The following is a 27,570-nucleotide window of genomic DNA, read 5'->3' on the forward strand; positions in this document are numbered from 1 at the left end:
AACACCTCAGTGGTCACCTAGACCCAGTTGCCCAGGACCATGTCCAGACAGTTTTTGAATACCTCCATGAACGGAGACCCCCACAGCCTCTCTGGGCAACCACAGCCTCACAAGCGTATCCTTGTGTTAAGAGGTAACCTCCCGTGTTTGTGCCTGTTGCCTCTTGTCCTGTCGCTGGGCTCTACTGAGAAGAGCCAGGCTCCATCTTCTTTACACCCTCCCTTCAGGTATGTATATACGTTGATAAGATGCCCTTGAACCTTCTCTTCTCCAGGTTGAACAGTCCCAGCTCTCTCAGCCTTTCCTCGTGGGAGATGCTCCAGTCCCTTCATCATCTTCATGGCCCTTCCTTGGACTCTCCAGTATGTCCATGTCTCTTGTACTGAGGAGCCCAGAACTGGACGCAGCACACCAGCTGTGGTCTCACCAGTGCTGAGCAGAGGGGAAGGATCACCTCCTCTGACCTGCTGGCAACACTCCTTCTAATGGAGCCCCCATTAGCCACCTTTGTGGCAAAGGCACATTGCTGTCTTGTGTTCAACTTGGTATCCACCAGGACTTCCAGGTCCGTTTCTGCAAAGCTGCTTTCCAGCTGGGTGGCCCTCAGCATGTACTGGTGCATGGAGTTATTCCTCCCCAGGTGCAGGACTTTGCATTCCTTTTTGCTGAACTTCATGATGTTCCTGACAGCCCATTTCTCCAGCCTGTTGAAAGATAAAGTGAAATTTAAAGATTCAAGGGAGCCTTGAGACTTGTCTCAGTGGTATCCGGTGAAAGGACAAGATGCAATGGGCACAAACTTTAAATACAAGAAATTCTATTTAAACAAAGAAAAGCTTCTTTACTGTGAGAGTGATTGAACACTGGAACAGGTTGCCCAGGAGGTTGTATACTCCTGACGAGACTGTGACTCATAGATAAGGCTCCACTTGGAGCAGGTACAACCCTAAGGGACTGCAGTCTGTGGATAAGTCCTAGCCAGGCTAGGAGCAAGAGGAGGAGTTCATTGCAATGTTACTCCCTATAACCTGGCCCGAAGGGACCAAGGGTAGAAATTGTAATGCAAATACCTTTAAATTGTTGTAACCCATGATTTGAGTTGCATGTTAGAAGAATTACTATAGCAGGAACCACCCAAAACAATGGAGGACAAGCCTTATAAGAAGCTGTGCAAGTGCAGCAGTGACCTGACCTAAACTGGCTTTGGTGCCCCATAACTCTGTGCAACACACCATCTATCCCGTCCTGAGTGATCACCATAACAGATGGAGCCCAAAGTCATGGACTAAATGAACTCAGTGGGCATTTTGTGGACATTTTAAAGACATTTTATAGGGGTGGTCCATAGACTAAGGGAATGATATCTGTGTATTATATCAAAGGATGGGAAGAGGGGGTGGTGGTTAATGAGGTTGTATTGGATAGTGTGGGACCTGAGCATGATGCAAATGGTATGGAATTAGGAGTGGAGAATGTGCTGGTCTGGGCTGGAATAGAGTTAATTTTCTTCATGTAGCTGGTATAGGGCTATGTTTTGGATTTGTGCTGAAAACAGTGCTGATAATGCAGAGATTTTTTTGTTATTGCTAGGGGTGCATAAGAAGTTGGGAGGGCATACAGCTGGGACAGGGATATTCCATACCATATGATGTCATGCTCAGCATATAAAGCTGGGCAAAGAAGAAGGAGGTGGGGGGACATTTGGAGTTATGGCGTTGTGTCTTCCCAAGTAACCATTATGAGTGATAGAGCCCTGCTTTCCTGCAGAAGGCTGAACACCTGCCAGCCAATGGGATGTGGTGAATGAGTTCCTTATTTTGCTTTGCTTGCATGCATGGGTTTTGCTTTACCTATTAAACTGTCTTTATCTCAACCCATGAGTTTTCTCACTTCTACTCATCTGATTCTCTCCCACATCCCGACACGGGGGGAGTGAGTGAGCAGCCAGCTGTGTGGTGCTTAGTTGCCAGCTGGGGTTAAACCATGACATGGACATATGCAAAAGATGGCATCAAAGAAAAAGCTTTTGGGAAAGGCCTTGTAAAAATATGAATTTGGTATTTGACCCATGACATAGGCACATGGAGATAAGGAAGTGTAATACATAATGCTAAAAGTAATGTCCCTAACTTTGTAAGTCATGGTCCTGAGGAAAAAAAAAATAGAAAAAAACATCGTGGAAAAAATTCCCTTTATTTTTCAAATATGCAAACTATCTTTATTAACACTGAAACTCACAGCATGAAGAAAAAAAGCCCTTGGGAATTAACATAGTCAAAGTGTCAGAATGCTATTGAACACACTGTACAGCACTGATTTCCAGCTATCTCTTTCTTCCTTGGGCAGAGGAAAAGAAGTACATACAATTTCAGGGCAGTTTTCATGGGCAGATCTGACTCCTGAAACAATGTGCACATATCACATACGTAATGTGACACATGGCCTATCATCTGAAAATCCATATTCTTCATGGATTTTTGCTCTTAAAATTAATTTTGAAGAGATGTGTCCTAATCCAAGAGCTCTTCATTTATGTAGGCATTGAGATAGCTCTCTATTTCATCCCAAATGTTGCCCATCTAATCATTAGGAATAAATCTGTTTGCAAATAGGAGAAACTTGGAAAGTTTCTGCAAGTAGAAGCAGCAAGACTGCAGTAAAGAAAAGACTGCATAAACTCTCAAATATCTGGTAATTTAAAAAGACAGTTGATAAAATGATTTAATAATTTCAGTTATCCAGTTTTGAAGGCTGAGTTAGTACAAGGTCAGTGTTGGATTTGGAAGGAGTACAAACACTTCTGTATTCTTGGCTGAGCTCTTAAAGCCTGCCTCCTTGCCAAGTCAGATGCAGTGGGAATGTGGGTCCCTGGGATATGTGCTGGGAAGTCAAAGACAAAAGTGGAGAATTTTGTCTATACATTGAGAAGTTCTCTTTATATCACCAGCAGGTGCAACTTCAAATCAGCATGCACTATGCTCCTTCCTGGTAAACCTTGCTTTGGAAGACTTATTACTGGAATAAAGTAAAATATTCTCTGTTTTTTTAAGGATGGGATTAGTTGGGTAAATCAAGGTGGCCATCAAAATGAAGTATGCAGCTTTACAGAGTGAGAGTTTAGTATTGCCTTTCCTTCTTGGATTAGCAAAAAAACCCAACCCCTCTGTGTATATGTATGTTTGTGCACATGTGCCCATTTCATATATATATATATAGGTATATCTATATCTATCTATATATATATGCAAATTCCTGACAATACTTTACTATTTGGGTACCATAAGCAGATAGATAATCCCAGTCATAAACTGCTTAATGACATGGATAAACACCAGAGCTAAAAACTATCAGCTGAATTCTGAAATTCCCCATGGGAGACTCATTTGCAGTATTTGAAAATGAGGCCTCTACTTGTTTGTGCTCCATTAATCTTGTGTTGAAAGCAGGAAATCACAAATGTCAAGGCTTGGAGTGTACTACTTTGTGGGAACATCTGAGATCATGTTGATGCAATGTGGTATGGAGAGCCCCTTTTGTGATATGTTCACATGTCTGCTAACAGCAACTGAAAACAGGTTAGACTCCTGCTGAGTTTTATTAAAGTATCATTAGGATCCTTCCAGACACCTTTTAAAAATGATCAGGCTGAAAGGACCCTTTGCAATATCTCTAAACCAGAAAGCACGTGCATATATTATAAAGCCAGAAGGGACCCTTATGATCATCTAGTTTGGCTGTCTGTATAACCCAAGCCATAGGACTTCCCAGAATTAACTCCCATTTGAGCTAGAGTTCAATCCAACAATCTTTTCTTCCAATTCATCCATCAGTTTGCCCTTTATATACAGGAAGTCTCTTCAGGATTAGAATTCAATGCTTTCTTGAAAAGTTGGACAAATAGTCTGGAAAAAAAAAAAAAAGAAAAAAAAGATGCAGTTCAATATGGACAAATATAAATTACTGTACTTAGGTAACAATAATCAACTGCACAAACACAGGCTGGGAAATTACTGGCTAGGCAGGAGTTCTACTTAAAATAATGTACGAATTATCATGTATTACCAATGAAGTGGAGTCAATGCTATCATGGTGTTGTGAAAAAATAAGGCACTTATTGGGTTTTATAAGCAGGTCTGTTCTTTATGAAGGTTTAGACACATCAGCTGAGCTGTGTTAATGATAAGCTAGTGCTGTCTTAGCCCACTATAGATACAAGCTACTGCAGAGTATCTTAAAACTCTTTGATTAAGATCCAGTCTTTAGATCCAGCTGTCTCATCAAAGTAAGAGTCTAACCTCACTAAGATTTAAGATAAGATGAACAGACTTGAATTCCTTGCATGTATGCATCATGGGCAGTTATCCTGATCAGCTGATGTACAGCATGCTGTTAAACTGTGGCAACTTGAGACTAAGATCTAAATCTTAATGTGCATGAAATATTCTTTCCTCAGTGCTCAGCACTAATAAATCTTTAGTTGGATTGTTGTGTCAAGTTTTAGCTACTCCACTTTAAGAAAGATGTGGAACAGCGAGGAAAAAGTCCAGAGGAGAGGAACATGAATGATTATTACCTGTGAGGGTATACAGGGTCTGTTTAGTCTAGAAAGGAGAAGAGCAGACATTATAATTGTATTCATACAAGATAAAAAAATGCTGCAAAGAGGAGGATAATAATTTGTTATCCTGCTCACTTGCCCCCTGCTAGAGCAGATCTCTTGTCAGGATAAGCAACCTGCCTCCCACAGTCAGGAAACAGTCTGCTGCCTTAGGGTCTGGCACCAAATACTACTAAATGGAGCTACAATACATTTGTATTTACCCTGCTCTATCATCCACTTTTATGTGAGATGCATTTGTCTCAGATTCCCAACAATCACCCAGCCCATAAAAATAGAATACTCTGCCCACAGGATGTGGAATGTGGCAGCACCAATATATAATCCTGCAATTCCTGAAGGACCAAAAAGAGCCTCAGGATCTGGCTTTGGACATCTCCAGAAATTTGTTTTAGGAAGCTTTGTTAGTGCTTGGGAGCCAAGCATGGGCACTTGTGCAGTTGTGGTTGGCAAAGTTGACTCCAGATGACGCCTCTGCAGTCTTCCTTCCTGAGGTCCACTTAGGTGCACCTCTGAGTTTATGACTAGGCCTTCTGGATGAAAAGAATCAGTATGGAAAGCCAGGGTAGAGGGGTTTAAGGGACATACTGGGTTTGGAATAATGAGCAGATCTCAAGTAAAAGCTACCCAGTTTAGATAGATCGGCTGTGCAACAGGAGGTTGCTTGCTGCTGTTTCTGAGCTTAGCCATTTCTAAAGCAGGACAGCTACACTGTAGTAGCCCAAGAACTGTGGATCCTTTACATCCTCCTGTTTGTGTCTAGACATTCATTTACTGGATGTTCATGGACCAGGATATTATGGAGCAAGCCCTATTGGTCCTGTTCACTGGAGTGAGAGGTACAGGCTGTGTTCCTGGCCACGCCAGGGAAAGGGGATAGAGCATGGATGAAGCAGGTCTCTACTTCTTACTCGAGCCTCTTGAGATGTTTTGGATGTTGTGTGGGTTTAGGTCCAAGTGTGTTAAACAGAAGCTGAGCTCCATTTGGTAGGAACTGAGAAATTTATCCTGCATTTATAAGTTTAGTGTCTGGCAAACTTGTACAAGTGCTGAGAAGTGATTGGGTACTGCCTATGAAAGATAAGGAGCTGTAGAAAGACAGAGATATTTGGAAGCACAGTCTGGAGCAATGTGACTTAAGGGAAGTCACTTCTGAAAATAGCCAAAGATAAGCAAAGGAACAGTTCCCTTAGGAGTCTTATGATGAGGAGTGAAACTGTTTTCTGAGCAAACCTGGGGTAGCAGGGAGTCATTCCTGGCATGGAGGTACCACCCAGCTGCTCAGGAGGGCAAACTGTTCTTAAACTTTGCATTTCCCGTTCTGACTTTACCAAGAGGAGAACAGCTTGCTAAAGAGAAATGAAGTTAACTGGTGTTTGGCAGAGTTTGGTAGAGGGGAGACCTGTTTCAGAGGCTGCATAATGGAGATAATAAATTCTTTACTTGTTTGCTGCTTTCACAGCCCTTTAGCAGCTTCCACTACTGAAAAGCCTATTGACCCCTATTTGTGCTACCAGCCAGCACAGTAAGCCCTGTCCCTGCTGTATGGTCTCACATTCGTTCAGGAGCTGGGTGACTCCAGTATCTGCAGCCAGAAGGGTTGCTGGAGGAGTGAGAAGCTCTCAGGAAGCATCATCCGTATATCTGTGCAAACACCAGGACTGTGAGCAAGGAGGACACTGTGTTTATGATAAACACTCTTGGCAGTGAAGAGTTTGAACAGGAGTGCTGGGGCTCTCCGGAGATCTCCAAATGGCCAATGCTAAAAGCTTTATGTGCTTGGGGGAAGCCACCGACCAAGTGAAGGCTTTGCAGCTGTATCCTGCAGGGCGGAGTCATCATGGCAACATTCTGGTGCCACCCCACAGGTTTTGGTGTCCCCGACCCACTTTGCCACTTAGCTGTGCTCATACTTTAGCTCAGAAACGAAGGAGCTCCTAGTCCAGCTCATTCACTGAGTCTTCTTTACTCAGGTCTAACTCTTGGACACCATAAGAATGACTAAATCAAGCTTCTGTGGAATAAAACTTCCTTTGCAGTTTAATTTCCTCCTCTTTAATACCAGTCAGAAAGAGATGGGGGAGAAACGGGATCAGGGAGGACAGCATGTGGCAGAGGTGGGGAGAAAAGTGTGCATCTTGGAGAGTGGATCTTTCTCTGTCCTCTACTATGGACTTCTGTTTCAAGTCTTGGCTTTTACAGCATTAATCTGCACTCTGCTGCCCAATTTCACAGTGCTGTCTCACTTCTGGGGTGCCTGTGGATGTCATTCTGTGGGCAAACCAGGTGGGAGAGCTGGTCTTTCTCCTCTATCACAGAATTACCAAGTTCGCAGTCCTGCGCATCCAGCTCACGCCGGGAGAGATGCTCCACAATGCCAGCCCCCAGAGAATCCCCCAGGACATTGGTGGTTGTTCTAAGGCGATCCCTGAAAAATCAGAGAGAAAAACATGAAATATAGCTTCTTAGCAACAGCTAAGGGTATGAAGACTATTTCAAGAAACATCTTCAATGAAACTTTTTCTACTTTTCAAGTCACTCTAATAATTGACACTTCAACAGTGACAGGAAAATAACTCCCAGAAAGCCTTCCTTGATTGATAGCCTTGAGCACAGGCTTCACATTCATTCCTGCTCTATTGCATTCCTAGTTTCTCACTGAAAATTTTGGACTTGCCACAAAATGAGAGAAACATTATTGTGGTTCCACATGGACAGTTTGCTTTCCAAAGGGCTGCTAAGGCCTTTCTGCAGACTCAGATGAGCCTCACTGCATCTGTTACACTTGAGCTGCATTTTGTTTTACAAGAAGTGCAGGAATTCTGGTGCAAACCTACGACTTAGTGCTGCTGTGGAGCCAAATTTCTTCAGGATGGACAGTATACACTAAGACAAGGCACCAGATTCTTTGTGCAAAATAGCAAACCTAAACCACCCTTTGCAATGAGATATTCTCCACAACGACAACTGTATGTAAGAGCTGAAGCTATCACCAGTCCAGCAATCCATCATATACTTCAGCAGTAACAACAGATAAGACTTTTGGTACCTGATTGAAACCAACCTTTCTGGGTCAGTACAAGAGGTAACCTGGCATCTTAGGAGGCAGGGCTTTTTCCAGCCAAGTCTGTTCTTATGCACAGTTCACAGGAGAAGTGGAGGTGTTGGGCAAGACTCTGTTTCCAACTGCTCAGCCATGGCTGGGAGCAGACTTCGGCTGCTTTGGCTACAAACCAGCAATACAAGATACAGAAGAACAGAGGAAACACTGACAGTGCGTCCCTGAGTCGGGATTTTGTTCTGTTTGAGAAGACTGAGAGAGCGAGGACTGTGCACAAATGCATTCTTCAACCTAGTTCCTAAGAGCACTCCTGTGAAATCACATGTCCCAAGGTTTAAAAAGGAAAGAAAGCTGAAATGGAGCAAAGTAGCTGACTAGCTGCACCCATGTAAACACTCCTCAACTTTGTACAGCCCAGTCTCATCCCACTTTCCGTGTTTGGTAGTGCAGAACCATCACTCTGCAGTGTGAATTTGCTTATTATTGGCACAACCTGTCCCTACCATTCTGGAGATAGTTTCTGGGTGCCTTTTAAGATAAAGCAAACTAAGGACATTCTGCCTGGTGACCAGGCTGATCTGCAAGTGACCTCTGATGCCTTGGGTCAGGAAAGTACATGGTGAAGTCTCCAGCATGGGCAGAATGTGCTACTGTGCAGAGGTCTCGTGGATACAGGTGTGTTTTAAGCTTAATGACACAGGTTACTGAGACTGCTTTTAGCAGAGACATTGGGAGTACAGGTGAACTCTGTAAGCACTGGCAGGGAGCGCACAGCAGCGCATGCTGCTGAGCAGAGAACTTACAGAAACCAGTCCACAGCGATGATCAGCGTAATGTCTTCAGTAGGCAGCCCCACTGATGTCAACACTATAACCATTGTCACCAGTCCTGCCTGGGGAATACCTGCGGCTCCAATGCTGGCTGCTGTGGCAGTGATGCTGGAGGGAACAGGAAAGCACAGCTATCAGCAAAGGGAAGAAAAGAGGTAGTCGCATTTGCAAAAATGTCAGGAAGTAGCTCAAACTCATAGTCTACAAAACACCTTGGCAGCCTTTCTGCCCTGATCACCGAGCAGGATGGTGACACGTGGGACATTAATATAGCAGCCAAGCTCCCACCTGCCAGGCACCCATCCATAACAGACTGCACACTGCAGCTTTAGCTAAGGGATGGCCCAGACCTGGAAATGCAATAAGGCCTCAAGTGGAGCCTCAAAATTGTGGTGCCCAAATCATGTGTTCTTCTGTACCTAGAGGTGCAGTGCACCCTTCCTTTCCATACTTTCTTTTTCTGAGCAAAAGAGGAACCTGACCACACTTCAGATAAGACAACAAAACTGAAGCCCTTCCTGTAGTCCCCAAACTCTTTCAAAAGTCACCTTATTGTGATGATCTGCCCGAAGTCAAGTTCATAGTTGTTGACTTGTGCAATAAAGATGGCTGCAAGGGCCTCGTACAGAGCAGTGCCATCCATGTTAATTGTAGCTCCCACAGGCAGAACAAACCTCGTGATGCGCCTGTCCACACCATTATTTTCTTCTAGGCACCTGAAGGTGATGGGTAGAGTCGCTGAGCTGAAAGGAATTTACAAAATAACATGAATTCGGTATATGCTGGCTTTGAAAGAGGGACTAAGCCTCTGCCTGGTTTATGACCTTACCCACCTGCTTTTTCACCCTGCCATGTGAGCCAGAGGCCAGAAGCTGCTAGGAGAAAGAACAGTCTAAGCAAGGCTTCCTCAGATATGGTGCACGCTGCAGTTGCACATTCAGACATGGCTTTCCTCAGGGGGCTGGGACAGGGGCTGTGTAACCCTGAGGCTGATGATGCTGGTATAACACCAAAAGAAGGTGATGCTGGAGGATTCAGGGTACATAGGACAGAGCCTCAAGACCAAAACTCCTTTTCCAGCTATTTAAAAAACTTGAGCCCTTTCTCACCCCCCTCAGTGCATAAGACAAGAATAACGCATGTGAGAGAATATATCTTGCAGAGAAAGCAGAGAATTGTTTCTGAAAGAGAATATGAGCAGGAAAAATGCTGTGTGTTTCAGTATGAGAATGCATGTGGGAAAGACTGTTATGTGCTTGCCAGGAAATGAATATAGCAAGAAACATGGCATCTAGTGAAAGGACAGATACCTACAATCCCTTGCTTTGGCTGTGTTGCATGGCAGTGTGAGTCATTGAACATATGGGTGTTTATGCCTTTGTCCAGGCCTCTGGTGAGTTTAATGCCAGCTGCATACTGTATTTGTGCTTGGGAGAGAGAAATGTGCAAATGTGTGAGTACACGTGTGTGAGGTATGTGCATGTGGAATAATGCTGCAATTTAGTGGGATTTGATATTTGTCCTGAGCTCAGCATTTCAGTGCTGCAAGCAGAGTCACCACCATGTTTGGTAAGGAAGAATACAGGCCACGCACCGATGGCTAGAGGTGGCCACATGATTAGGGCTCCTGAGCAGGGGAATGGGAATCTTTCCACTCTGAGATGCACTTGGCTGGACCAGTGCAAAAGCTGCTAGTGCTAGGAATTGTGAGACCACAGTGCTGCACTGAGGGCAATGGAGTGCTAAGCAGCAGCCCCGGAGTATCCACACCAGCCCCAACCCTATTCCTATGTAGCCATCATACCTTGAGGAGGTGCCCAGGGCTGTGATGAGGGCCTGCAGAAGCCCTGCAATGAATACCCAGGGGTTTCTGTGAGTGACGATGAAGTAAAGCAGTGGCAGGATGCAGAGGGCATGAATGAGGAGTCCAACGATGACAGTGAGCGTGTACATCCCCAGCTGACCTCCCATCACTGCTAGATCATCCATCTCCAGGATTTTGCCAGCAATTAAAAACATGATTCCAACTGGAGCGTACCTGTGGCAGAAACACAAGGGCATTGCTCAGAACTGGCACTCACGCTTTCACACCAGCTTTAATGCATGCTGTCTGGACAAATCCCCAATAAGACAGCATACCAGAAATGCTCATTGAGCCTAATTGTTGGATGATACTTCTGGTTTCTTTTCTGGAAACCTGGAGAGAGCTGGCACTTGTTCACCACATGGTCAAAAAACAGCTCTTGTTGCATTGTCAGGGCCCCCAGCACTGTTGTGTGCACAGCTTGGGCACTGGTGGAGGTTTCCTCCTCCTTCTGGGTTCCCTACATGTTTCTACAACACTCCTTGTAGAATTGATAGGGGAGGTTACGTAGACGAGTCTTCAGAGTCCCCTCCTTTCCTAACAAACCTTGGGCTGAGAGTATTTTTTTTTACTGAGAGGCACAGGGAAGTACAGGATAAACAGGGAATTGGGGAGTAAAAGAAATAGTGTCCTATAGGCTCTGGGATATCAGCCTTGCTATCTTCAGGTATTCACATTTAGGGAATAGGAACACATAGGGAATCCACATCTGGTGGAGCAAGGAGTAGGCACAACAACACCTGTGAAAGCAGCCATGGCTTATACAAAAACCCATTTTGAGGTACACTGCTATCCTTTATATTCCTTATGGTTTTTTTCCCACTCCATAACAATGCATCTCATGAGCAGCAGTGAGGCTCCACAGAAAGGAAGCCGTAACACAGACATGGAGAATATCACGGGCACTAAACTAAACATGGACAAATAACTGGACCAAAGAAAATCCCAGCTCCACGGCCGCACCTCTCAGGGCTGGGCCTCTACAGCTCAAGAGCTCACATGCAATTCATGCACAAGGCTCAGAGGTCCACATGCCGAACTCCAACTTAGCCTGGGAGGTTTGGAAAAGTTTCAGGAAAGGATTTCACAAATATTTCATTTCCTCTGACCTTCCTCTTAGAAGACATCCTTGGCCGCAGCTAGTGACCAGATGTCCCTAGGAAAAACAAGCTCCTGGGAGATGTTCTGCCGAGTGTGGCTTCAGGAAGGAGTGCTGGGCTGCAGCTGACAGTCCTACCTCCTATACCAGCTGGATTTTCTCAGTCAGGAGGTCTCTCCAGACAGTACCTACTGTATGTGCACAGGCAGTTTCCTGAGTGTAACCAATGTTCTATACATCAATGCCCTGCCTTCTTTCACTGTAAGGGGGGTCTGAGGAGGAGATGTTGAAGGCACCTTGAAATTGTCTCTGGGAGTAGTGTGCAGGTCTACTTGTTCCACTGTGCTTGTGTTCTCCCTTCTGTGCCCTCGGACAACTCTTATATTTTCTTAAAAAAGCAAGGCCCCAAGTTCTGTCTCATCCATGGAGGAAAAGATCCCAGAAGGGCTGGGGCTCCCCAACACTCTGCTATGAGCTCAGGGTTGTTCCTTCCCTTTGTGTTTTTCTGTGTAAGGCCTGTCCCCCTATGCTGAGGATGCTGTTCTGAGATACAAGACTGTGACTAGAAGACCAGGGAAAGGAAGCTGGAGTGATCTAAAATGGGAGAGAGTGCAGGGCTGACAGTTCCCTTCCCTGTCAGACATTTCCATGTATGCTGCCAGCCCCACATCTCTCCTGTCTCGTGGTACCTACCACAAACTGCTATTTAGACCTTGAGTCCTAGATGGGTAAAGAGCTTAAAGTAACAAGATTTGGTAAAATGCTGCCTTCTAGAGAAGACTCGTCTCAGCAATGCTGTGTTTATCTGGATCACGTAGCACAGGCAGCCTTGCACAGAAAGCCACAAGCAGCTGAGCTCTAGAGGAGTTGGGATCTGGGACACCTCATATTGAAAGGGAGTAACTTTGAGTTGACCTTGTCAACCCAGCTCAGCTCTCAGAGCTTATGCATACAGATGCCACCCTGAGTAGCAGGAAAGTGGCAATAGGTTGTTGTGCTTCATAGCTAAGTCAGACTCCTGGAACATAGCTGGAAGGAAAGCTTTTGGTGGGAAAGCCTCACACCCTACCCCTGTTGGTAAGGCTAAGAGATCTTCCACTCCAGCTCTGTGGTCTTCCAAGGATGTTTCCAGCAGCCTCAAGGAAAGCAAGTCCTGGTGTACCTGATATTTCTAAGGTAAAAACAAAAAACAGGAAATGAAATGTGAACAAATATCCCATCCAGACTTTTCCCTCCAGCCTGATGGAGCCAAAGGAGAGCTGTGCCCATCTGCTTTTCCTGTGCATGTCATCCTTAAAGCTACCCCACTTCTCATCAGGTCAGTGGAAACTGCACCTGCAGACCTCCTGCTCCAACCGGCCGTGCTCCTCACCAGATGATAATGGCCACCAGCCTCATGATGGCTTCGTTGAGGCAGTTAAAGAACTCCCGCAGGGCCCGTCCCTTCTGCTTCATGCTGCCGATCACCAAACCGAAGCACATGGAGAACACTACCAGCCCCAGCGCGTTCACCCCATTGGCTGAGCCCGGGATGGGAATGACTTCTTCAAAGGTCAGCACCTCGGAGATGGTCCCCAGGGCATGAGTGACGTTCTCCAGGATGCTGGTGAAGTTCTCAGGCACAGGGATCTGAGTGGTTGTCACACCTGCTGTGACATTGGTGCTGTGGAGGACGGTTCTGGTGAAGACCCTGGTGCTGTACTGCGTCTTGTACTGAAAAGACACAGATTATCAGATACACTCACAGGCCCTGGTTCAGGAGCTCAGGACAACATGCTAGGCTCTTGCATCCCTTCCTAAAGAAAGGAGAGTACTGCAAGTTCCTGCTGACCTGTGTGGGAAACTTGCCTTGCCTGTTCTCAAGCTCCCTAGCTTAGTGACTTCATCAAAAAGTTCATAGAGCTGGAGGTCAAAAGAGACCATTGGAGCATCTCAAATCCCTAGGTCAGAGGTATTCTGGCTTCTCTGATAACCCTTTATGCTGTTTCCAAGGGCAGTAGCACTACAGAAGTGAAATCTACTTGGAGAATCTGCTCCCATTTCACTGCCAGTCCAAGACTGCTACCTGAGATCACACAAACCCTTCCTGACTCTGAGCGTGGGATGGGGCAGAGGTTGAAGCCTCCGTCTACAGACAGCTTGAAGAGCTTTCGTGGGGGATGATATAATACAGACTAATGACTGCAATGCGTCCTGGAGCAGTCAGATTTGGGGAAGCGTGAAGGCAGTATAGAGCAATTGCTGTTCCATCCTTCAGAGAAGTAGGTTGGACCATAGTCTAGGGCACAGGGTGCAAAGGGAAGTTATAGGCTAGGATTTCATACCTGTTTGAAGCAGGCTTCTACCAGGTTGGGCGGGAACATATTCCTGCAGTAGATAAAACAAGGAAGAGTTATTGTCCTGTTTGACTAGCAAGAAAACATGGGATTCCTGGCCAATGCCTCTGTTCTGGAGCAGTGTCTCAGGTCACAACTCTCACAATGCCAGCTCAGGCTACAGAGCAGATGGGACATTTCTGTTTGACTGACAGAGAGAAAATGGGAATATGCTGATCTGAAGCCAGGCACTCTCCTGCATCTTTTCAGACTCCCGCCGCATCTTTTCAGAAGGTTGTATTTCAGGTACGTGGAAGGAGACTACAGACATACAGCACTGGGATATGGGTCCATTGTAAAAGCATCATCAAACCCAACCGAACCTTGAAACAATACCATATTACAACTTTTATTATACTGCCTTGCTCTCAGCCTCATGTCTACAGGTGTCCTTTGAGCTCTGTTACCTTGTACCTCAGAAACATGGCTTCATACCACTTGAGATGGTACAGCTTTGCAGTTCACTGTGTAAGGTCACAGCAAGGGAGGGAGAGACAATGTCTCAGGAACCACTTCCTTGATTTCCTTGGATCAATGAAGATGGATATTTGGAGTAGCCTTTTCTGGGTGAATTTCTGAAGGACATGCAGTCATTGACAGTTTTCATTACTTGTTTTGCTGAGCACGCCTTGGCCTCTTGCATTAATACCTCTAACAGAAGAGCTGGACTACAGAGCTCTAGGTCAAGCACTCAATCTCAGAGTGGCAAAGCCAGTTAGCTAGACTAAGCTAGAAGTAGTAGGCTGGGCAAGACACAGCCATAAACTCTTTCCCTAGGAGCGTATGCCTAAAGCTGTGACACTTCTGAAAGACATTCCGTGGAGGAACATAATCTCACTGATATGGTCTCAACATGAGACCATCTTGTTCACTTACCTCACCAAGTCCATGAAGGCATCTGTGGTCTGCACCTGCTCAATTCTGCCTTCTCGGTGAAGCTTGTCCTTAGATCCTTTTCCTGGGTGGATGATGATCACCATGAGGATGCCAATGAAGACTGCTATGATCGTGGTCACCATGTAGTAGACGACAGCCCGCATCCCCATCTTCCCTGAGGCTCTGCCATCCAGCGAGGCCATTCCTGGGGAGTCACATAGAGAGATGAGGTGAGAAGGTCTATTGTCTTAGAAGGAAGAGGGAAGCCCGAGATAGATTCAAAGTGTGCAGGGCACATGTGTGAGTTGGACAGGGAGCTGGGGTCTCTAGGAAGCACATCATACAAGGGGCAGACTTTGGAGCTCTGGGGTGATGTCAATATGGGAGAACGTGGCTTGTGGTTACGAAGAAGCACAGCACTGGTCTTAGGCTGCATTTGAGCAGCTCCTAAAGCTCTCAGAAGGGAAATAATCCCCTCTCAGTGCACTGGACCTTTAAGTCCCCAATGGTGGGATGTTTCGGCAGGTGGAATGCCTTGCAGTACATCTGCTGTCTGAAAGCTTGGATGGCTGGCATGTCTTCTGTGAAGACCTAGATGAAACAAGCTCTCCAGCCGGTGATCAGCTCCAGCTCTTTTGGACTGACACGAATTAACCTTCCCTAGGCTGGAGGAAACCTGAAGCTGACTTGGGCAACAAACTTGTTGACATTCGAGGTTACATAGGATTAAATCCTTGTTAGTGCTCAAGTGTTGGGGATTGGAAACACCACATTGTGTCCTCCCCAGTCTTCTGAGAAAGCACAAGGCCTTCTGCTTCTCTTCCCCACTACTGAGCCAGCAGGAGCATGAGTGCAAATCATGTTCACTACAGCTGTAGGTTCAGGCTTGTGACTATTAGCCAAGCTAATCCAAGCACCTCCAGCTGGGGCACAAAGGAGTACTCCAACAATAGCTAGCATCTGTCTTTGCTGATTATTGCCTTGGCTGAAAGCAGCAGAAAGCATCCTCACCTGTAATCAAGCTAGAGACAATGAGAGGAAGAACCAACATCTGCAGCATACGCATCAGCAGCTCGCCGGGGAAGGAGAAATACTTGATCTGGCGATAGGTCAGCTGGTACGGCCGAAGGGAAAATGCCAGGATGATCCCTGTGGATCAGCAAGGGATGAGAATGGAAATGGGACAGTGTGATCCAGTGGTCTGTCCCTCAGTCCTACAGTGTGGCTTTTCTCTTTCTCATCTCCTTTCAGCTCCTCCTCTCCCCAAAGGAGCAAATGCTCTTTCTTTTTCTAAAAGGCTATGATCCAGTTTTTACTGTATGCTCTCTCTCTCCCTCTGACATATTTATATGTACAGGAGCCTTGTGCTAAACCACAGGTTTCTTCGTTGCTCTGTCTGCTGCTCCTTCGGGGTCTGTTCCCAGGAAGTTCATGAACACAAAAATGCTGTGACCAGAGACATGATCTCCCAGCCTAACCTAAGTGTGACTACACAGTTCAGAGACTTTGTCCCCCCACCTCTTAAAGCTGAGTTCAGCCGGTGAGTTAGAGACATATAGCCTGGACCAAAAGCTAGGGACAATCCACTCACTGCTGGGCAGATTTAGTTTGCATTGTATCACAGCCCTTTGCATCAGTTACCCCTTCTGGTCCTGTCAGGCTCAAGCTGTGGGATGAATATGAAGAGCCCTTGTGCCTGTAGCTGCACTCACAAGAAGCCTCTGAAAAAACCTGGATGATTTTTATGAGGGTAGGTAGAGCTGGATCATCAAACCCTTTCTGTTGTAGACTGTTTGCAAGCTGCAGCCAGAAAGGATCAACAAGGACTTCCTCACACGCACCCTCTGCAAGGTCTGTTGCTCTTGCACACAAGAGTACTCCTGATCTGAACAGCACTTCGAGGTGTCAGCTCATCAGCTTCACCCTCCCAGCCAAATCGTTATGATAAAATAAAATCTTTGTAGAATAAACAAACTTTTCCCCACATTTATAAATGGTGCCCAGTGTTGCCACCAGCTCCATACCTAGTAAGACTGCAACAATGGTGAAGAGGACGAAGGCGTTTCTCCTGAAGAAGCTTTTAGCGCTGTCGGCAGTGATGCTGTGCATCCGCTTCTTGGCCCGCGCTGCCCGCTTCTGCACCGCCTGCCGTAAGCGCTGCACCCGGCTCTCGGCATTGAGCCGCTTGGCTGCGTCCTCGTTGAGGAACAGGCTGTTGACATGGCTCTGCTCGCTCATGGTCAGCACGGCTGCTCAGTCCCCAAGGCTCTGCCTACGCTGGGCAGGGAGAAGCACAGGCAGGAAAGCATAAGCTGCAGCACCCCACACCTTGCCTTCATTTTTAGGTCATTTCCCCGGGGCCCTAAGCAGGTTTAGTGTTGATTAATGAGCTCCTCTGCTGCCCTGCAAGGAGCAGACCCTGGGGCAAGGCAGCGAGAGGGCTGCCAGGGTCTCGTCACAACTCTGGTGTCTCTGGAGAGGCTCTGGCCTCTGTAGCACCCAACCTGCACTGAGGAGTGGCTTGTGGTGGCCTGGGCAGACAGAAAAAGCTCCACAGCCATCCAGGCTTGTTCGTAGGAGTTTTATCAGTTTGGACAGGAATGATTTTTTTATCACTTGGCAATAAAACCAGTTCCTGTACACAAACGGTTCCAAACAAGACCAAGCAGCAAACAACATTTCTGACATACCTCCTAGAAGGACAGGGCCCTACCAAAGCAGCTATCCCCATGACAGCAAGTGGCACCGGCTGTTTCTGCAGGAAGGAACATAATCCCTTTGCCTTCTGTGGAGCCTGGGAATAATGCTTTACTGATTTTCTTTTGAAGCACAACAGGACTTTCAAGGAGTATCTCTCGTCAAACTCCACTGATGGGGTTAACTTGCTGTCCTGTCTTCACAAATACTAAGGCTGAGTTCAAACCTACTCCAAAGAGGTAAATAAAGAACCAGTTCTGCTCCATTACCTACTGGCTGCAAGACCTGGAGCAGCCTACTATTCTTTAACTGTTTATTTTTCACTATTATTCCCATATTCCTCAGAACAAAAGAACAAGGGGGCTACACAGGCATAGCAGTCCACTCGAGTGCTGGAAGGCACCAGTAATCCAACAGTTCTTATCATTAGGAGGATTATTGCCTGACTATGCAGGTGCTGTTTTCCTACTGTCACTGTGCCTTGACAGATACAAGGTCTGAAAATGATTCTTGTTCCCAGGAGTTTGCAAAGATAATACAAGACTAGATGAAACCAAAGAAGAACAAAGTCACCTTAGCACATCAGCAGGTGCCGAAAGACCTTTCTTTTGTGTTGCAAGTCATTTGCAATCCTAAATTTAAGTCAAAGAAACCATCACAATTGGGATTACATTCTCTATAAAGTGCACATCTAGTGTCTGCCATTTGGACCCAGATAAATGCCTATCATGAACTGAAGACATCGCCTTAAAGAGGAATTGGTTCATGGTACAACATTCAAGGTCATTTCCAATAGACAGATGGAGGAAAACCTCCATTCTGATAGAAGATTTGTTTGCACAGATGCTAATGCCTTCATGAGGTTCAGAGCAGTGGAGAGACACCTGAGGTGGCCCAGCTAAGTCACTCTAAGCCCTCCCAAGGCTAAGCTGTGTCAAGGCCACTGACAAAGATTCTGGGCTTTTGCTGCAGGAAACTTGCAGTGCTGCTGTGGTCACCCAAGCTTTTGGATTAGCAAACAGCATTCTGTGGATTTTGGTCTGCTGATTCCAGCTTGACCACGCATTCCCTTTCTTATTACACCACCTTGCTATTATCTGTTGATGGAGCCAATATACATCAGACTACGTGAAAACTTTCTTCCTGCTGCCTGTCTTCTTCCTTTTCACTGCCAGTCCTACTTTTCACAGCCACATATGATAGAAAAATCTGCAAATTACATATTGCTTCAGCTCATTAAGTTTGCGCCTCCTGAACTCCACAGTAGTTTAAGAAACTACGGATTCAATCCCCTGTGCCCCAGAATAGACTTGTATTAATTATTTAGTAGCTTCCCAGATATAGGGTTGGACAAACAAAATTATTAGCTGTTGGGTTCCAATGAGCCAGGACTTTCACACATCTCGTATCCTCCTGTCTTGCCAGTTACTGGCATCACTGGCCCTACAAGGAAGAGGACACCTCTCAGATCTCACCCTTTACTATCACAGACTCGCTGAATAATCCCTTTTGTGATCCATCTTCTCTTCTTTTGTCTGCAGGATTTCCAGAAGTCTGTCCCAGAGCTTACTGCCCTTATGGTGAGAAAAGTAATTGTCTGCACTGTCAGCGGCTGGAGGGACAGAATAGAATAGAACAGACTCTTTCAGTTAGAAAGGACCTACAACGATCATCTAGTCCAACTGCCTGACCAATTCAGGGCTGACCAACTTAAAGCTTGTTATTAAGAGCACTGTCCAAATGCCTCTCAAACACTGACAGGCACGGGGCATTGACCACCTCTTGGGGAAGCCTGTTCCAGTGTTTGAATACCCTCTTGGTAAAGAAATGCTCCCTAATGTCAAGCCTGAACCTCCCCTGGTGCAGCTTTGAACCATTCCCACGTGTCCTACCACTGCATCCCAGGGAGAAGAGACCAGCACCTCCTTTTCCATGTCTCCTCCTCAGGAAGCTGCAGAGAGCAGTGAGGTCACCCCTCAGTCTCCTTTTCTCTAAACTACACAAGCCCAAAGTCCTTAGCCCCTCCTCATAGGACATGCCTTCCCAGCCCCATCACCAGCGTTGTGGCCCTCTTCTGGACACATTCAAGGACCTTCATGTCCTTCTCAAATGGTGGGGCCCAGCACTGCACACAGTACTCCAGGTGAGGCTGCACCAACACCAAAAACAACCTCTCTTGACCGGCTGGTTATGCTGTGTTTGATGTACCCCAGGATGTGGTTCAATTTCATCCTATGAATGCTGGGATGTGGCCCAATGCTTGACTCTGTCTAGATCCCTTTGCAAGGCCTCTTGTCCCTCAAGAAAGTCAACAGCACCTCCCAGTTTGGTATCGTCAGCAGCTTGCTAATGGGGCATTCAACTCCTGCATCCAGATCATTGATTAAAATATTGAACAGCACTGGCCCTAGGATTGAGCCCTGAGGAACACTGGCCAGCCAGATGTAGCCCCATTCACTACAACCCTTTGAGCTCTGCCATCCAGCTAGTTCTTCACCCAGTGCACCATGAACCTGCTCACCCCACAGCTGGACAACTTGTCCAGAAGGATGCTGTGAGGGACAGTATCAAAAGCCTTACTAAAATCCAGAAAAACTACATCCGCTGCCTTCCCTTCATCCACTGGGTGGGAGACCTTATTGTAGAATGATATAATTTTCCTTTGTGAACCCATGCTGACTGTGCCTGATGATTGCATTATCCTTTAAATGCCTTTCAGTAGTACTCAGTATAATCTTTTCCATAATTTTTCCAGGAACTGAGGTTAGACTCCCAGGTCTGTAAATTCCCTGGGTTGTCCTTTTTGTAGATTGGGATAACATTGGCTAGCTTCCAGTCAGCAGGGATGCGGTGCAATTTCCTACAGCAGAATGGATTATCACCCAGCAATCACTTCTAAAAGCAGAACTATCAAAGAAAGTTTCAAACCCCAAAGACTCTCTTTCTTACTCCCAAACCACTCACGCTTCATCAAACAACCCAGCACACCTTGGTAAGGTGAAGCGCTGCCTTACTTTGACATGCAAAGTTCCCATCTCTTTAGTGAAGTGAAAACAGTCGCTCTGAGGCTCTGAAATCACCCATCATGGGCTTGCTACATGCAAACCAGGCTTCCCATTCCCTATGGTGACCTGAGGAGACCCGCGTTGAACCAGGACTATGGAAATGGAGACTCACCTTTCCTCCAAACCTTCTCTTTCTTAGAGTTGGACCATACCACAGCAACGGCATGAATTCCTGTACTGGGAAGGTGGGAGCAGAACCCACACTCACCTGCTCTTTTCTCCAGATGTCTCCCCATCCACACGCACTGGAAAATGTATTCTTGTGCAAACAAAATGAAATTTCTATTTTGATATGGGAAAGTTCAGGATTAGTCATTAGATCCCATGTTCCTCCATGTGCTCAGCACCCTTCTCAGAGCAAAACTTATTGCACAGAAGGAACTCACCAGCAGAACTTGCTCCTGTGATGTCCCCACCCTCTTGCTGACTTGCTCCCTTTCTCCATCTGCATATTTTGCAATACAGCGGCCCCCTCCACAGCACATTCCCTCTGCATCGCTTGCCTGAAATTGCGCAAGTATTTTCTATTGCATCAGCTGGAAGTTCTCAGACTGCCACAGTAAGTCACCAAAATACTCTTGCAGATTAACAGGCTGTCAATGGTTTGGATTTTCCTTCTTCTGAGGAAGAAGGTGGCTTGGCTCTCTTGGTGAAGGTTCTCCTATTTATGGCTGCTTCTCCAGGCTCCACTCTGCCAAAAACACTCAGGGAGCGCATTTTTGGAGGTAACTTCAAGGTTGGACCAGGAAGCACAGGATATTTTGCAAGAAAGTTCAGTGTTGCAAAACTAATGCCTAGTTCCTGGCAATAAGGTTTCACATAAACAGTGGAATTTTGGCTATTTTAGTGACATCAGCCAGAAGATGGTGAAAGTAAAAAATGGGGAAGGAAGACTTTTGCACTATATTTTTTTGTCTTGCTCTTTGCAGATTTTTGTGTTGTTATCTTCCCATCTACACAGGCAGAAGTTTTCCAACATGGGGGGAGGATGGCAATAGTGCTTAAGGGCCTATAAAGAGCTAGGAAACAGGAAATCTCTGAATCAGCTGAGATATATCTGTTCCAACTTGTACTGTATGTTGAAGAACACCTCTCCTCTTTATGCCTTGTCTCTGCTAAAGCAGCCAACATCAGAAAAGCTGAAACCATCCAGTGTGCAGCACCTTCCCATGAGCATTTTTTAAAGACAGAAGGTAATAAAATCCTGGCTGAAGGGAAAGAGGAGCTAGCCGTTGCACGCTTGCCAGGAGGCAGTTTCGCTGGAGGGCTAAGTATGGTAGCATCAGGGCAGATTTGCATCCCCTTGTCACAAATTGCATACTTTTGGCCCCCACATGCACCCTTGTCCTTAAATACTGCTTTATCGTAAAAAGGACATAAGCAATGTCAGGACATGTATCCTAGCTCTTCTCAGATCTGTGACAAGGGGATGCAAATATGCCCATATGCCACAACCTACTGAGTGGTTTTTTGCAAATTTGTCTGACATTTGCCCAATGGGGAATGCTATACACAAAGCTGAGTCTGCCCATCCACCGTGGTGGTAAGGACAGTGATGGAACGGCCCTGGGAGATGGGCCGAGCTCTCTGCTCTGCATCCATCCTCCCGCTGCAGCTTGGTGGCATGTGGGGAGAGTCTCATCCCCCGAAACACCAGGAACTGAACAGCTCCAAACTTAGAAACTGAGAGTAAAATATTGCATGCCGCAGAGAAACTTCTTGAAATATTATCCTGACTGTATGCTTTGACTACAGACTCTTTAAAGGCACACAGCCCCCCACATCCTTATCCATGCCCCTCACGCAGAGAAAAGGCCAGCTTGTTAAAATTGAGAACTAGGGAGAGCAGTAGAAGTAAAAGATGATCTTCAAATGCATCTAATTAAAGAAAAAACCACATCAGTGAGGATATAAGCTCAGTGTCAGATCAACCAGATTTAAAAAAAAATAATTTGGCAAGGATCCCATACGAAAGGTTTTTAAAGCAATGGATATCTCATGGGATGAAAGGGAAGATTCCCTATTCACTTGTGGTGACAGACAAAACCGAAATGGGTGGAATTTCATGGCTATTTATGCCAACAGAGAGATTTCAGTTGTGAGGTCCAATAAGGAACTCTGCTGAGCGCAGAGCTATTAATCTGCTTACAAGTGACATGGAAGAACGGCTCTGCAAATAAGTGAAAAGCAGTAAACACAGGAAGGATAACTCTTAAATGTATAATCTAGTGATTCAAAAAGATATTGGAAATATCACATGAAAGCACAGGCTGACAGCAAACCAGTGTTAGAAATTATTATGGAAGAAATTAGGGGACAGAAAAGAAAATGGTCGTATGATGACCTACAAATATAGACCATACTCCACCTCTGAGAGGATAAGTGGCATCCCCAGGCCTGCCCTGCTTGACTTGCTCCGACACCATGTGGTTACGTCCTCGCTGGCCAGACCCTGCCCTGCTGCCACCTATTTGTGCTTGGCTCCCAGTCCCTTTGGGACCTACGAGCCCATGCTGCTCCCCGACAAGGCTTTCTTGGAGGCCAGATATTTGGAGTTGACCCCTGAGGGTGTAGTGTTGACATTTCAGACTTTGTCTTGCGATAAAGTGGAAGTGCCCAGGCATGAATTATGCTTGTGGGGAATAATACAGCTTTCATGTTGCAACATTAAATGCTCAAAACTGTTTTTTTCTTTTTTTTTTTTTTTTTTTAGTATTCAGAAATCAATATGCACATCTTAAATATTGCTATGTCACAACAACAGAAAAAAATGAAATTGTTGGGGAAAATTTTAAGTTGTTTGCTGAAGGAATTTTGCATTTATCTCAGATGCTAAGAAAGCAATGGTGAAAGCCTTCATTTTCTTCTTACTTTGTTTTTTGTGCAGGCTGAGCTTCAGAAACTGATGTTTGACTGTTATAGAGCTGCCATCACTGAAATGTTCCTGCACTCAGTTATTCGAACAGCAGCATCAAGAAGCAGGCTGTAAGTATTTCTTGTGGGTTTTTTTTTTCATGTGATGAAAGATTTTGCACTTCTGTATTGAGGCAGTTTGCATCCATGGGAGCCCACAAGCAAGTTCCTCCTGAGCGGTGCACGTGTCAGACTGTCAGCAGGGGTTAAGGGGAGTCTTTCCGCAGGAATGCATGGGCCATAAATCTGGTCTTTGCACTGGGCAGGCATGTAGGCTTTCTGTCTACCTGTTTCACGGTGTCTGGGGTAGCCCTGCAAAGCCCTACGGGAATGGTGTCTAAAACTGAGGTTTGGTGCAGTGTAGTGCCCAATGCTGTACACCTGTAGGGCTGCACCTGAGGGCAGGATTGTGGGGGGAGCTGGAGATGGGCTGCATCTGCTTATGCAGAGCTACACAGGTGAGAGAGGGCCCAGTTCCACGTGGAAAACAGCTCCCAAGAGGTCAGGGCAGTGGTGCTGGCCAGAGAAGGTCAGTTCTGTGTGGCAGTGATTCCCTGAGCTTCTGCCAGGGAGAACAGACAGAGTTTGAGCTGTCCAGAAAACCCATTTCACTGTTATGTTTGTAACCAGCAGGGGAAACTCCCTGTCCAAACAGAGCTTCACATGCCTTAGCACTCCTTCACAACAGGAACAGAAACTACATTTAAGCCTACGGAAAATAAACCTACTCCAAGCACAGCTCTGCCCTCACTCCAGTCACATGCAGCAGCCGCTGGGGTCATGGGGCTGCAAACTTTCTGAGCATGAGGGGAAAATGCAGAAGATCTTTGGTCTGGTTTTGTTCAGGCGACAGTCAGGGTTAGGCTGTGCTTGGTGGAAAGGAAATGCATTTGACTACTTTGCATGGTCCAGATGAAACTAAATGCTTACAAACCACTAACAACAGTGCAGCCTTTTCTTAGTGCCTCCATCCAGTACATCACCCCTGGGACCCCAGAGCTCTCTGGAGGTCCCAGGTGGGACCACCACCAGGGTCCAGAAACTCTGCTCTGTTTCTGGCCAGGAGGTCAGAGGAGGTGATCCTTCCCCTCTGCTCAGCAATAGTGAGGCCACCCTGGTGTGCAGTGTCCAGTTCTGGGCTCCTCGGTACAAGAGACATGGACATACTGGAGAGTCCAAGGAAGGGCCATGAAGATGATGAGGGGACTGGAGCATCTGTCAGACAAGGAGAGGCTGAGAGAGCTGGGACTGTTCAGCCTGGAAGAGAGAAGACTCAGTGGGATCTTATCAATGTATACTTGAAGGGAGGGTGTAAAGAAAACAGTGCCAGACCCTTCTCAGTGCTGCCCAGTGACCAGATGAGAGGTGGTGGACACAAACTGAAGTACCAGGAAATTCTTCTGAAGCATAAGGAAAGGTTTTTAACTGTAAGGCAGACTGAACACTGGAGCAGGTTGCCCAGAGATGTTGTGGGGTCTCCCTCCTTGGAGATATTCAAAAGCTGACTGGACGTGGTCCTGAGCAACCAGCTGTGGTTGACTCTGCTTTGAGCAGGGGCGGTTGGACTAGATGACCTCCAGAGGTCCCTGCCAACCTCAGCCATGCTGTGATCCCTCCACCTTCTGCTGATGTCCTGTGAGACAAGGCTTTACAGGACTTTTCAGACAGCACTGACACAGCCTGTCCCTGGCAGTGTCCTGGAGCTGATTTACATGTATAATTAGTACATGGCCACAGTCTGGTTCCCCACTCTTCTCTCACCCCTAACCCCTGCACAGCACTCTTGCACCACACTGAAAGATAAACAAGAAAATGCTACTTCATAGAAATGGCCAAGTGCCGTTTGTGGCTGTGGCTGTGGACAGATCATGAGGACCCCGGGGGTGTCTCAGCAGAGGGGGAGCTATTGGTCAAGTGGTTCCATGGTGAGATACTCCTCTGGACCAAGGAAGGTCCTGCCCATCGGCAGGATATGGCATTATAGGGCACTTTTGCCATGGTGTGCGGGGTTGGAAAAAGTAAATGAAAAGTTCAAGTGAAGACTTAATCTGCCTTCTTGCCTTGCATTTTGTTCTCTCATGAGGCAGAGCATCAGCAGTCGGCCCACGCCCTGCTCCCTCTGCCTACATATAGCGCGCTTGCATGGCTTTCAGCTGATTATCACATAACCAACCCTAAGGAAGGCAAAAAACTGTGTGGCCAACACAGCAGAGGAGAGCTCCAGTCTCCAGAGGGTTCAGGCTCTTGGCTGGGACAAACCCAGCTGTCACAGAACAAATGGATGAGACAGTGATTGAAATGCTGGTGCTTTACATCATTGTCCCACTATTGCTGATATCTGCGTAGAAGAACACACAAGGGGTTAATCTAATTAGTCAGTTTTACTCCTGGGACTAACAGAAGTTAGCCAAATTAGAAATGCCCACCGCAAAGTCTCTCCCAGGTTTACCAGCCTCCAGGGACTGGGGGAAAAGCGGCAATAAAATCCCAAAGCAGCGATGTTTAGTACAGCACGTACTGTCACATCACTGCCATGGGCACAGAGTGTGGCACTCAGATAAGCCTTGCTGCTAAAGGGATGACACTGGAAAAGCGTGTCAGAGTCAGGCATACCCCCCCTCAACAACAGTTACCCCAGGCTCCCTCTTCCCTCTACTAATGCAACTCTCTTGGGTTTTTTTGCTGCTGAAAGCCAGGCAGAGACTGTGAAATATTCAGCACTTTTGAGCCCACTGCTTCTCTTGTCTCCAAGGAAACTCTGCTATTATGTTCAATATCAAAACCAGCAGGATTTTCAAGGAGGGAAGTCTTCACAGGTAGCAGCAGGGGAGAAAGGGGGAGAAAAAGGAGGAATCTCTGCAGGAGGAGAGGGATTGGGAAGAGCTTTGCACAAGCTAGGCAGATACAGAGGGGAAAGGCATGGGGTCACCGAGAAAATTGTACTAGTCTTTCCAAGGTGGACAGCTTCTGGTGCTGGGTCACCTAGTGAGAGGGCAGAAGTAGCCCATCCTTGCGTGGAGGGAGGGAAGGCTCAGTGCTTGCGAGGAAGGGATGTGCCAGGCTGTTCAAGGGAAGGCAGGCAGGGCCATGCTTTGCCCTCCGGACTCTGCTCAGTGGCCTGACAATTGCAGTTAGCAGCTCTCAAGACCTATTTGCTTTTGGGTAGATCGTTGGCACTTCAGAGTAGGAAGCTCCAGCCCCTCCACCGCCAGGTGAGTAAAACAGGTGCTTTGCAAGGACCATCTTTGCAAGGATGGCAAAGGACGAGTGGATGTCTCCACTGCCGCCTCACCTTCCCCCATCAGTAGCTCAGTGGCTGTGGTCAGGAGCATTGAATCCAGCCACTGTGCTATGAGCTGGGGTTTTTCAGTCCTGAGGACCAGGATAGAGAGACCTCACAGACCCCCTGCCTGGAGGCATCCTCAGCCCTCATGCTGTTGGATCCTTTGCAGCCTGGCCCATTGCTTGCCCTTGGGAAGGGCAGTACAAGCTGAAAGCACGGCAGCCAAAGTGCCTATGCTGAAAATTTCCATTCACAAGCTCAACTGGGGTGAACTCAACCATCTTTGTGTTGCTATAGCAGCCCCTGGCAGGGCTTTCTACTCAGCGAAGTGCTAGGGCATCTCCATTTTCCACTCGCTACCTGGCAGCCAGCTCCCTCCCAGCCAACTGCTACCACGACAATGGACCCAGGAGAAGAACGGATCTGCCCGGAGTCCCGCCACTGACCCATCTCTGTAAGAGCACCAGCTAAGGGGAGAGGAATCTGCAACAGGCAGGTATTTCAAGCCCAGCTAAGCTCTAGAGTGACAAAGTGATCACCAGCTGGTCAGCTGGTTTGGGGCCTGAGTCCGATACTCGGAGGACAAGTGCTGCTCTCCCCATTTCTCCCTACTCATGCTAAGGTCCTCTGATAAGGTTGTCTCTCTCTAGCTGTCCACCAGGCATTTTGCCCCAGCCCAGAACATACAGTCCCACTTTTAAAGCACTCCCCTCTGGGCAGTCCCCTCTCCTAAAGCAGGGTGAGAGCTACCCCTGTTGCTCTCTCATGCATATGCTCAGGGAAATCTCCTGCCATCCTCCTGTCCTGCTTCAGCCCCTGGACCTGGCACTGCTCTTATTCATGCATTCAGATTTGCTGACAAAACCACTCACCTGGAACAAGTGCCGGT

At 46.7% G+C, this 27,570-nt stretch overlaps 1 protein-coding gene across 12 annotated transcripts; it reads right to left on the minus strand.

Annotated features, from left to right (window-relative positions):
• Positions 1 to 2,191: 2,191 nt before the first annotated feature.
• On the minus strand, positions 2,192 to 27,570 carry LOC126041938 (excitatory amino acid transporter 4-like). 12 transcript variants are annotated; one of them, XR_007507034.1, is made up of 12 exons: positions 20,694 to 20,856; positions 16,748 to 17,000; positions 15,735 to 15,872; positions 14,724 to 14,928; positions 13,797 to 13,839; positions 12,845 to 13,185; positions 10,314 to 10,547; positions 9,058 to 9,252; positions 8,483 to 8,617; positions 7,683 to 7,844; positions 6,943 to 7,046; positions 2,192 to 3,902 (listed from the first exon to the last, which is right to left on the minus strand). XR_007507034.1 is itself a non-coding variant. In XM_049808367.1 (12 exons), exons 2-11 carry the CDS (start codon positions 16,959 to 16,961, stop codon positions 4,597 to 4,599), a joined length of 1,614 nt encoding a protein of 537 aa, XP_049664324.1. In that variant the 5' UTR covers positions 16,962 to 17,000; positions 20,694 to 20,856; the 3' UTR covers positions 2,192 to 3,902; positions 4,574 to 4,596. The 12 variants fall into 12 exon arrangements, 5 of the variants coding, with proteins under 5 accessions (XP_049664324.1, XP_049664322.1, XP_049664326.1 ...); XR_007507029.1 differs by lacking the exon at positions 7,683 to 7,844 and adding an exon at positions 4,574 to 4,601 and having other exon boundaries at positions 6,174 to 7,046; positions 20,694 to 20,855; XM_049808367.1 differs by lacking the exon at positions 7,683 to 7,844 and adding an exon at positions 4,574 to 4,601.

The sequence above is a fragment of the Accipiter gentilis genome, chromosome 8, assembly GCF_929443795.1.
Source record: "Accipiter gentilis chromosome 8, bAccGen1.1, whole genome shotgun sequence".
NCBI classification, from domain to species: Eukaryota; Metazoa; Chordata; class Aves; order Accipitriformes; family Accipitridae; genus Astur; species Astur gentilis.

What these genes read in the sequence shown, in the direction of transcription:
- LOC126041938 (XM_049808365.1), bottom strand. Translation starts at nt 16,961, where the DNA reads ATGAGCGAGCAGAGCCATGTCAACAGCCTGTTCCTCAACGAGGACGCA. An exon ending in GCCTTCATGGACTTGGTGAG is followed by an intron (nt 13,840 to 14,723) that starts GTAAGTGAACAA and finishes TATCTACTGCAG; the next exon opens with GAATATGTTCCCGCCCAACC. An exon ending in GCCCTGGGCACCTCCTCAAG is followed by an intron (nt 9,253 to 10,313) that starts GTATGATGGCTA and finishes AATTCCTTTCAG; the next exon opens with CTCAGCGACTCTACCCATCA.